The sequence below is a fragment of the Ruditapes philippinarum genome, unplaced genomic scaffold (assembly GCF_026571515.1).
Source record: "Ruditapes philippinarum isolate M1 unplaced genomic scaffold, ASM2657151v2 ctg2753_1_1_1_1, whole genome shotgun sequence".
Classification (NCBI taxonomy): Eukaryota; Metazoa; Mollusca; class Bivalvia; order Venerida; family Veneridae; genus Ruditapes; species Ruditapes philippinarum.
The window spans coordinates 222,341-234,756 of NW_026852516.1; the positions used below are offsets into that span (position 1 = coordinate 222,341).

At 33.1% G+C, this 12,416-nt stretch overlaps 1 protein-coding gene across 1 annotated transcript; it reads right to left on the minus strand.

Annotated features, from left to right (window-relative positions):
- Nucleotides 1-7,305: 7,305 nt before the first annotated feature.
- On the minus strand, nt 7,306-11,965 carry LOC132715514 (galactose-3-O-sulfotransferase 2-like). The gene is made up of 3 exons (XM_060698528.1): nt 11,779-11,965; nt 10,197-10,314; nt 7,306-9,511 (listed from the first exon to the last, which is right to left on the minus strand). The coding sequence occupies exons 1-3, from the start codon at nt 11,784-11,786 to the stop codon at nt 7,964-7,966; spliced, it is 1,674 nt and encodes a 557-aa protein (XP_060554511.1). The 5' UTR covers nt 11,787-11,965; the 3' UTR covers nt 7,306-7,963.
- Between the last annotated feature and the right edge of the window lie 451 nt (nt 11,966-12,416).

Sequence of the window (12,416 nt, forward strand, 5' to 3'; positions counted from 1 at the left end):
CAATTGAGTGTATTACACGAGTTATTGCATGATGGGTAATGAATCGTTACACTTGGAGACCCATAGCTCTATATACCTCTATCATGTCATAATCATTGTAGGTTAAATTTGTCACATTATGTGTAAAAAAAAAAAGACTTGTGTGTTGCCATAGATACTGTTTTGAATGACATTTTACCATGTTTTTATTCCATTTGTGTTGATTATGTTGCTTTTATCAGGGATATAATTTAACAGCCGCCCAGTGGCCAGTGACGACTAAAATTGACAGTGGGCGAACAAAATTTTTATCAGATAATTGCCACAGCTGGCAGATTCAAGTTTACCAATGTTTTGATTTTCCACAATGTGTCATTGGGTTTTTCTCCTACCCTTGTTGCATTTCTCCAAAAGTAGCACAGTTTAAAAGGGATATATATCCGGTATGTTATCTGGACATCTCCTGCACGTCAAAAGATTTATAACTAAATTTTTCATCAGCAGTTGCAAGACTTTGGCTAAGTTGTCGCTTTGTTTATTCAATTAAAAACAGATGTGGCATTTCATTGAGGGAGTTGAGACTGAATATATTTTTGAAAATATGTTTATTAACTTTATTTTGATGTATTCATAATATATTTTTTGAATTATGAAGAATAAATAAGTTAAATGATGAATAAAAAAGTTGGAGAATGCAAACAAAATTTATATTGGGGCTAATTTATTTTATTACATGCTTTTCGGTGGTTTATAGAAATATATCAGTGATTTAAAACTGGTAATTTCACTGTTTGAAACAGTGAAATTACCACTTTGATAATTTCACTGTTTTGAATTTAAGCCCCTTACGTTGTTTCAGTGAAATACCAGCGTGCACAGAACTGGGTACCAACTTAATGACGTGACGTCATAAATGACGTCACGTTTTATTATTATTTGGCGCGCTTTTCATTCAGTATTAGGTTTAATGTCTTTTTAAAACGTTTCTTTGCATATAATAAAAAGAAAATTTGTTTAGTTTAGTGTAAGATAGAAATATATTTCACCTTGTGAACACCAAAAGTTCATATTTCACTCGTGGCTGCGCCACTCGTGAAATATACCTTTTGGTGCTCACTCGGTGAAATATATTCCGATCTTACACTGAACTAAACAAATATCCTCTATTTAAATTTAGTACAGAAAATAAATGAGCCACGGATGGCTAACTGAATTTTATGAAAAATAAATATGTGGAATGAAGAATAGAGAAGTTAAAGGAAGAAAAAAAGTTAAATGAAAGACAAATAAGGTAAAGAATGTAAACATACTATAATTAAGAACTGGGCTTATAGATTTTAAAAGTTGGGTTTCTTGTTTACAAAATTTATTAGCTGCGACTTGCTAACTAAATTTCAGTGTTATTTTATATCCCTGTTTTATGAACAATTGTCTAGTATTCAAAATACACCAATCATGTCGTATCATTGTTATAAACGTCGTCATGTTTGTAGTTTTCGTGCTTATAAAGTACATGTGTAGGTTTTACTTGCATATATGGGCAAATTAAAAGAGTACTTTAGTATATATTGTATCAGTATAGTTAAATATTTTGAGTGAAATTTTTTTTAAATTTTGTTTTTATTTTTTGTTTTGTTTTGTTTTTTGTTGGCTTTTGTTTTTAATAATGATGCTATCCAACTCGCATACAGATACTGAATATCCATGTAACATCTGTTTCAAGGTTTTGCATGTAACTTCTAATCTTAGTATTTTTACAATATATTCATTTAGAAAATTCCTACTAAAAGTAAGGCTTGGCGTGCAAAAATCAATGTTACAAAGTAATAATAAAGAAACAAAAGCAACAGTGACAAAAGAAACGTCACGGTTTCATATAAGCTGTTTAACTGAAAATAAGAATTAAAGTTTTTTTCGTGTTTTTTTTTTAAAGCTTTTCTCTCACTTATTTTACGAATGTTTACGATTATATTGTCATAAGTAGAGGATATTGAATGAGTGTAAGTTCAAAACTAAATTTATTGAACATGTTGAAAAAAAATTTATTATGTGACATAATTAAGGGCTTTACTGTATACCATTACAAATATTTTTGTGATTTATTTTTTTTGCTTTATTTTTAGAAATGACTTGATTGTTTAAAGAAAGGAAAGGGAAACAAATAATGAACAATCTAAATTTTCTCCGAGATAGTTTGAACCTGGAGATGTGCTGACGAGTTAAGAATTTTCAAGGGGCATAACTCCATATTTCATTATTTCATATAAAGTATACATATGTACTTGAATATTTTAGTTTTTACTAGTATATCAGTAAATAAAGTCAAGTGAAGGAAATATACATGTGTAAAAGTTAGAAAACTGCTAGGTAGCTAGTGAAATATACAGAAATACTCTAAGTACATAATTATATTCCTTGTAAAAAAAACAAGTCTGTTAAAATTTTTAAGGAACTTTTTCTTAAATGATTATAATACATGTATTCATTTTATAATATCTGTTGTTATGTTGCCTTCATTCATTTATCTATGTACGCTTATTTTGTTATAAGAATTGCTTAATATTTTTAAATTCATGCAGAAACATGGCTTTCAATACGGCATGATTGTAACATCAATTTTCATTGGATAATTTTTGCGACACACACTTGTATAGTATTTCCATACACATCTGCTGCAAATTTATTTATTATTTTCTCTTTTTTTATTAATCAAAGAAAGTAGTTGTGCAGTATTACAAATTACATTTTTTAGAAAATAACTATTTTTGACAGGTTTATATGGTTATGTACAAACAGTTGTTTACTGACAGGTTATATGGTTGTTCTATCTATCTTTCATTAATGTCAAACCCTTCCTGGGGACATAGGCAGAACTCTACAGCTTACAGACATCTATGAGATACAAGTAAATCTGGGAACCAGTCCTTAGCTCTTATTGAAAAGACCCCTTGGTTGTTTTACATGCCCAGTGTATAGCACTGATACATGCAAGGATTACCTGGATTTCTTACCAGTAAACCTCTAGTTTGGTGGGAAACACTGAAAGTGTCTCTGAAAAATCCCAATGGTGTTACCCAGGATTGAACCCTGGACCTCAGGAGTGACAGCCAGTGGTCTAACCAACTGAGCTATTGTGTTGTTTGCTTGGTATATACATGTAAACTTCCATTCGTTTATACTGGGCCATATGCCTGTCAAAAATTGTATTACTAATATCATGCTCCCTGTTTAAGTAGCCATAGATTTGTTGATTATTTTTTCATGCACTTGACACTTTAACATTTTGCTACATCTTATATCATGAATAAAACTTTCAGAAGCTTTCTTTATCGTTTAGTTTTATCACATCTAATGTATATCTATCTTAGGTATTCAAATCTCTGAAACACATTCATCACTTACAGACACATCTGTTTATAAGATCACTGACGGACACATCTCGTAAATATAAGGTTAAAAGATCACTAACGGACACATCTCGTAAATATAAGGTTATAAGATCACTAAAGGACACATTTCGTAAATATAAGGTTATAAGATCACTAACGGACACATCTCGTATATTTAAGGTTATAAGATCACTAACGGACACATTTTGTGTATAGATACTATAGAAGGTTATAAAATCATTAACAGACACATCATGTGAGTAAACGATGATGAAAATCACTAACGGACACATCTCATGGAGATCACTAACGGACACATCTCGTGTACAGAGTTATAAGATCACTAACGGATACATCTCCTGTACAGAAAGTTATGAGATCACTAACGGACACATCTCGTGTACAGAGTTATAAGATCACTAACAGACGCATCTTGTGTACAGAAGGTCATAAGATCACTAACGGACACATTTTGTGTAAAGAAGGTTATAAGATCACTAAAGGATTCGCCTCGTGTATATTAGGTTTTAAGATTACTGAATGCCACATCTTGTGTAGAAAAAAATTAAAAATCACTAAAGGACGCATCGCTGTATAATGGATCTTAAGATCATTAGCAGACTGATCTCATGTGTAAAAGATTATAAAATCACTTACGGACACATCTACATCTCGTGTATAGAAGGTTATAAGATCACTAAGGACCCATTTCGTATAAATATGTATTAAGATCACTTCCGGACACATCTCGTGTATAGGAGGTTATTAGGTCACTAACGGACACATTTCGTGTATAATACGTTTTAAGATCACTAACGGACACATCTCGTGTATAGGAGGTTATAAGGTCACTAACGGACACATTTCGTGTATAATACGTTTTAAGATCACTAACGGACACATCTCGTGTATAGGAGGTTATAAGGTCACTAACGGACACATTTCGTGTATAATACGTTTTAAGGTCACTAACGGACACATCTTGTGTGTAGGAGCGGACACATTTCGTGTATTTAAGATCACTAACGGACACATCTCGTGTATAGAAGGTTATAAGATCACTAGCGGACACATCTCGTGTGTAGGAGCGGACACATTTCGTGTATTTAAGATCACTAACGGTCACATCTCGTGTATAGAAGGTTATAAGATCACTAACGGACACATCTCGTGTATATATATATAAGATTTCAAGATATTGGTTATGTTGTCATGACCGTTGACATGTGCGTCAATGCCACTGTCACAGATTTGGTTAAGTTTTCTGTATCACTTCAAGCACCGAGAGTAGGGGAGCGCGTTGTCTTGCTGTTGCATCATTTTACTATATATATTAAAGACGACCAATGCCTCGGTAATGAATATTTTTTTCATTATGCAGAAAATACAAATATGTGTTAAAATAATTTTTAATAACCGATTTTAAACATACAAGATAATAATATCTTTATATAGAAATGGCAACACAATAAGTATACATAACAGATGTCATATATATCTTATGAGATGCTCATCTTTGAATAAAGAAAAAACGCTCAAAGTTGCACTTTTGTGATGGCGTTTTGTCCAGCCTACAATCCTCATGGTCGTACGCCCATGCATTGCAAATGTTATAAACAGAGAACTTTTAACAGAACAAAACATCACAATGAGATTCGTTCTGTAAGAAAAGAATAATCGAGTATTGGACCTTTCTACAACGAAAGAAAATAATTGGCTGGGCCTTTGTTTCCGCGCTCGTCGTCCACATTTTTTTTTTCAAATGACGTTTTCTCCGTAACCAACTGGTCAAACTCGAGTGTGGTTTAAATAAGTAACAAACTTTTTTCAAAGATCGAGATCAAATAAATGGCGAGTACACAGTTACGCTAACGAACCAGATAGCTGTTCTTTATACGCTCAACCCTGTGCGAATAAGTTTCGTGTACAACCAGTTATCGAAAGAAGTTCATTTGTCTAACATGTATTACCCCGATCTTATATATCAAGTTTTATCTATTTCTCCGGAGGTAATTTCCAAATATGAATCATTTCAAGAAAAATGAAATGAAGCATTAGACAAACTGCCTTAAAATTGCCATGGAAAATGATGATTGTACAACAGCAGTTAATCGGACGCTTATTAAAATTATAAATTTATTGAAAAAAACGAAACTGAAGTAAATTTTATGGAACGAGATCATTAATTTCTATTAAATTGATTGTAAAGTACATGTATACATGTATATTACTATTTTTACTTTAGTCATAAAAATATCGGTTATCATTTGATGATAATATTTTTTTCTAAAAATTTAAATTTAAACCACAATAACATTGCAATGAATATCCTGATTTTTTCTTTGAAAAAAAAATTATGTTCTTGGAGTTACTTTATTACTGTTATTTCGTTTTAAACGTATGCATGTACATAATTCAAGTAGCGCTATATATTGTTTCTCTGATTTAGCTGATATCGTGTGTTTATTTACTGTATTCCTAGAAATTTTCGCGGATACAATATGCGTTTTTCAGAACGTCGGCATTTTCGCGGAGACAAACTTTCGCGGATTTGTAGTTACCGCGAATTCCGCGAATATTAAGTAATACCCGCTTTGATATCTCGAAGGTACATTTAATAGATTTTGTTACTCTATTAACTTCCTCGTCGTTTAGTTTTTCCAGCAAGTTACTTGCTAGTAAAATCTTAACACGTGTTTTACCGCTTTTATATTTGTTATGCATGTGCATGTATATCACATCATTATATAACTATACGTGTAAAATCAAATGGTATAATTTTAGATTGGCATTCACAGCTTATTCTTTGTACATGTACATTTGTATCTGAAACATAATATAATGTCACAGTTAATAGTATCAGGTTTTTTTTCTACCTATTTTTATCATTATTTAATAGAATGTTAATTCAAGAACTTTTAAGTAGAAGAGAAAATTATAGTCATTTTAAGGAACGTGCATGTAAAGTATGCAAGAAAGATTTTGTAAATCTAGGTAACCTTTTGTTAACAGCTCAATAAATGAGAGTTACACTTTTTTCTAAATTTCTGTTATTTTGTGGGCATTACACATGTAAAGAGCTATTTATGCTCCGCTCCGTTGCTATGCAAAACATAATTTTCTAGGACTTGCACAATTCATGCGCACTGATTATGGCCCTAAAGACACATTTCTAGTGTTTTCACATATTTACCCTTTTTTTGCTGTATTCAAAGTTTTTAGTCTTTGTTTCGATTTGAATAATCATGTTCTTTAGACTTTAGTCGAACTTTATCGCGCTAGTTAGATGTATATAAAACGGCGATCAATCTGTTGCAAAATAAAGCTTGTATGAAAAATATAAGACAAATAACGGTCCAGTTAAATCTTATAACACAACTGCACCAACATCTCTGACTAGGTCTCCTCGACCCATCTGGAAATGTGTGGTACAAAGGGACAATGGTTATTATTTGAGCCGCGTCACGACAAAACCAACATAATGGGTTTGCTACCAGCATGGATCCAGACCAGCCTGCGCATCCGCGCAGTCTGATCAGGATCCATGCTGTTCGCTATCAGTTTCTCTACTTGTTATAGGGTTTGTAAGCGAACGGCATGGATCCTGATCAGACTGCGCGGATGCGCAGGCTGGTCTGGATCCATGCTGGTCGCAAACCCATTATGTTGGTTTTGTCATGACACGGCTCAATTTATTTATTTTTTTTCAAATGACGTTTTCTCCGTAACCAACTGGTCAAACTCGAGTGTGGTTTAAATAAGTAACAAACTTTTTTCAAAGATCGAGATCAAATAAATGGCGAGTACACAGTTACGCTAACGAACCAGATAGCTGTTCTTTATACGCTCAACCCTGTGCGAATAAGTTTCGTGTACAACCAGTTATCGAAAGAAGTTCATTTGTCTAACATGTATCCTATATATCGAGTTTTATCTATTTCTCCGGAGGTAATTTCCAAAAATGAATCATTTCAAGAAAAATTAAATGAAGTATTAGACAAATTGCTTAAAATTGCTATGGAAAATGATGATTGTACAGCAGCAGTTAATTGGACGCTTATTAAAATTATAAATTTATCTTTATGGAACGAGATAATTAATTTGTATTAAAATAATGTATAGTACATGTATACATGTATATTACTATTTCTATTTTATTTATAAAAAATTCGGTTATCATTTGATGATACTTTTAATATTTTTTTCTAAAAATTTAAAATAAAACCACAATAACATTGTAATGAATATCCTGATTTTTTCTTTGAAAAAAAAATTTATGTTCTTGGAGTTACTTTATTACTGTTATTTCGTTTTAAACGTATGCATGTACATAATTCAAGTAGCGCTATATATTGTTTCTCTGATTTAGCTGATATCGTGTGTTTATTTACTGTATTCCTAGAAATTTTCGCGGATACAATATGCGTTTTTCAGAACGTCGGCATTTTCGCGGAGACAAACTTTCGCGGATTTGTAGTTACCGCGAATTCCGCGAATATTAAGTAATACCCGCTTTGATATCTCGAAGGTACATTTATTAGATTTTGTTACTCTATTAACTTCCTCGTCGTTTAGTTTTTCCAGCAAGTTACTTGCTAGTAAAATCTTAACACGTGTTTTACCGCTTCAATAACGGAAAAGTTTTCACCAAATTTTCTATACACCGTAAGTTTAATGTGCTGAGACTTAACTTTCTGCACAAGTGATAACTCTTCCATGTTCATTAGGTCACAGTCAGCTGCTGACACCGTGAATTCTTTATTCCATTTTGATTCCGGTATAACTAGGTCTGATTCCAGCGAAGCATCTTCATCTTTCGGGTCAGGTTTGCTTCTTTTGTCTTGAAATAGCCTAGGTAACAGGGAAATCAGGTCTTTTAATGGCCACTTTAAGTAATCTTTCTGAATGATTTTTCCCAACTCTTGCAACTCTATCGTCTGCTTCTCGGTCATGACCTTATTAGATATTGTTGAATTTATTGTTTTTAACACTGTTTTCAACCGTTCTTTCTTCACATCTATAGGCTTGTGTGCTTCCTTTGCGGAGGTAGTTTTGTTTTTCTGAGATTTTTCATCATCGTCTTCTGCACAAAACTCTTGAACTTCATTCAATATTGCTTTGAAATGTTTGACCTCTTCCTGAAACATGCTTTCCCGCGCTATCTGCATTTCTATCCTGGTTTTAAAGAAGGCGTATAACTTATAATCAAATTGATTTCTTTCTCTAAAAACAGCCATGTCGTCTTCTGTAATATTAAATTCTAAAGTCACATTGGCTTCTTTTTTAAACGAAAATGAATTGCCTGGCACGTAAACTATATCTTCAATGGTAAAATTTAAGTATCTTCTTAACAACACAAGCGACTCGTCAAACTTTTCAAAAAGCATAACCAGATGGAAAGTGTTAGCTGTGTCATTAAGAAACTCGTCAAAAACTTCAAGTGACCCGTTAATGGCAGCTTCAGAATAGCCAATACTCATGCCAAAGTCGTATGACATCGAATTATACGTCATCGATTCCGCCATTGTTGTAGCCTCGTTCTGGCGAGGATTCCTTATAAGGTCAGTGATGAATGTTTCCTTTGGTAACCTTCTAAGGTACGGGTATTTATATTTGAACTTGTAATAAATAGCTGACGATAAAAACTGATCGAACGGTTCTCGTACGATTCCTATATACATGGAATCATTGTGAAGTAGCCTAGAAATCTTTTTACGGTTGAAAACCATGTGATTACATAGAATATCATGCTTGTCACTTTTACCAAGGTTATCTCGGATGTCAGCTGACTCTTTTGGTAATGGTGGCCAGATATCACTGAAGTAAGTTCTCTCCTTTGAGATGTAATGCTGATCTGCCGGAATAACAAAGGATAAATTCCGTTTAAGACCGAATCGCATGAGAATATTTTGAACTGTAGAGCTTGCTGCCTTATGGACTTTTAAAAATTCAATATGAGTTATTTCCCCTGAATTTTTGGACGTATTTTTTCTATATACTTTTGGACTTGTGGACACTTCTGTTCTATACGTTTTGTTTTCTGCAACTGGTATCTCATTTAAAGCTGATTTTCTTGTTTCATACTTTCCTTTGATAGAATCTGTTAAAATATGTTCATCCTGAGCTGGGGTGTATTTTGATTCCTGCAAAATGTTTAATTATCGTTAAGTTCTTAATTTGATAAGGAACACTTGACATGCATAGAAAATTCACAACAATGGAACATAAAACAGCCATACATGTTGCACTGACTTAACAAATATTTAGTTGTTGTTGTTTTTTACTTAAATATTTAAATAAAACAGTGCATAGGGTATTGATCAGCTTTGTAGTGAAATGATTAATAATACATGTAGAACTTGTTTTTTTTATCAACGCGGTATTATGAGGAATATGTAGGGTATCAGACATAAAGTGCAGCAGACCGGTTAACCATTAGGTACGTTTATGAGCATAGCAGTGTAAAATATGTGCACATACTCTCAAAATAATATTACATACTTTATCAGTTGAACTATAAGGACAACAATGTGACTAACTAATATCTTGAATTAGCGATGTATTCAGTTCGCGAATATTAGTGAAAATAATACGCGAAAATTAGTGAAAATGATAACATCGTGAATATTTCGCAATCTACAGTAAATGACTTGATAAATTCAAACATGGTTATAGTCCAAGAAATCCGTGCATAATATGAATAGTGCACCTCATGTGAAAAACATGATAAAGCATATATAAGCACTTTATTTTTTCATCCACGCAAGGCCGTATGGTTGAATGTTGTTCGTAGATCTACATGGTTTCTACATACATATTTTATTTTACCTTTGGCTCGAAGTAGTCAAGAAGCTGCCTTTCCTGTTTTAATGGCGCTTGTAAGTTGATTGTCACCATGTACAATACCAATGTGACCACCAGTAGTACTATAAACACCCATCTCTGTCTGAAAATATAAATCAAAGTATTAGTTATTATTGTACTGACGTAATTGAACATTTATATTTGTTATGCATGTGCATGTATATCACATTATTATATAACTATACGTGTGAAATCAAATAGTATTATTTTAGATTGGCATTCACAGCTAAATTATTCTTTGTACATTTGTATCTGAAACATAATATAATGTCACAGTTAATAGAATCAGTTTTTTTCTACCTATTTTTATCATTATTTAATAGAATGTTAATTCAAGAACTTTTAAGTAGAAGAGAAAATTATAGTCATTTTTAGGAACGTGCATGTAAAGTATGCAAGAAAGATTTTGTCAATCTAGGTAACCTTTTGTTAACAGCTCAATAAATGAGAGTTACACTTTTTTCTAAATTTCTGTTATTTTGTGGGCATTACACATGTAAAGAGCTATTTATGCTCCGCTCCGTTGCTATGCAAAACATAATTTTCTAGGACTTGCACAATTCATGCGCACTGATTATGGCCCTAAAGACACATTTCTAATGTTTTCACATATTTACCTCTTTTTTTTTTTGCTGTATTCAAAGTTTTTTGTCTTTGTTTCGTATGGTGGCATATTTCTGCCACCAGATAACCATATAACTAACTAGTGAATAAAGAGGTTAACTAGTTACGTAACTAGTTAACCTCTTAATTAACTAGTTAGTTATCAGGATAACTAGTTACGTAACTAGTTAACCTCTTAATTAACTAGTTAGTTATCAGGCTATCTGGTGGCAAAAATATGCCACCATAGTTTCGATTTGAATAATTGTGTTCTTTAGACTTTAGTCGAACTTTATCGCAAGTACATCGCAACTACTCGGCCCTTTCCGTCAGTCTTCGGATAATATTATAGATAATAGCCGAGGTAGTTCCGAATGTATAACGGCGATCAATCTGTTGCAAAATGAAGCTTGTATGAAAAATATAAGACGAATAACGGTCAAGTTAAATCTTATAACACAACTGCACCAACATCTCTGACTAGGTCTCCTCGACCCATCTGGAAATGTGTGGTACAAAGGGACAATGGACATTATTTGAGCCGCGTCACGACAAAACCAACATAATGGGTTTGCGACCAGCATGGATCCAGACCAGCCTGCGCATCCGCGCAGTCTGATCAGGATCCATGCTGTTCGCTATCAGTTTCTCTACTTGTTATAGGGTTTGTAAGCGAACAGCATGGATCCTGATCAGACTGCGCGGATGCGCAGGCTGGTCTGGATCCATGCTGGTCGCAAACCCATTATGTTGGTTTTGTCATGACACGGCTCATTTATTTATGTCGTGATATGCCAATGCACGACGATAACCGATAAATATAGATATCAAAGTTTTTTTTAAAATCTTTTGTTACACAACTATATATCTACTTTACTTTATTATTATTCTTTTTTTTTAAATGTACATGTTTCATAGATATACATGACATATATTTACTTACTGTTTCATAATCAGTTAAATCCGCTCCCAAATCACAGTTTGTCAAGTTTAAGTTTAATAGGTCTCTATCGGGGATAAAATGTTCACTTATCTTGAACAGCGAAGATAAAAGTGAAATCAATTTCATTTAAAATTAAAGAACTTCTCTGTCCATTCATATTTTAAACGTTGCTGCCTTATCTACGATATTGAATTGCAGGGATACGGACAAAAGTCCCCCCCGGACGAAAGCCCCCCCCCCCAATCTAAAAATGACAAGGTGGACAAAAGCCCCCCCCCCCCCATGAATTTTCCACATAGGACAAAAGCCCCCCCCCCATAAAAAAGTAAAGGTAGGACAAAAGCCCCCCCACATGGTCCATCACATTAACGTTTAGTGTCAATGAATTAATATCTGCCTTTTTTCAATTAATTTGGTTATTTCATCATCCACCAGAACAGAGTGAAGGCTCTTTGTGAGCAGTTCGACAAGGGTGAGAAGACTATGGCACAATTTCAGTATGCCATGTCACAATGTATCATTTTGAAAGAATTAACAAAATAAACAATTGTATTGAAAAAACATGCATATACAAATATATGTTTTCTATTTGTTAATTAAATATATATAACAAAATAACCAAATTAATTGAAAAAAAG

Bases quoted from the DNA above. Each gene is read 5' to 3' on its own strand.
- LOC132715514 (XM_060698528.1), bottom strand. The intron at 9,512-10,196 runs GTAAAATAAAAT...AACATTTTGCAG, and splicing joins TTGACTACTTCGAGCCAAAG to GAATCAAAATACACCCCAGC.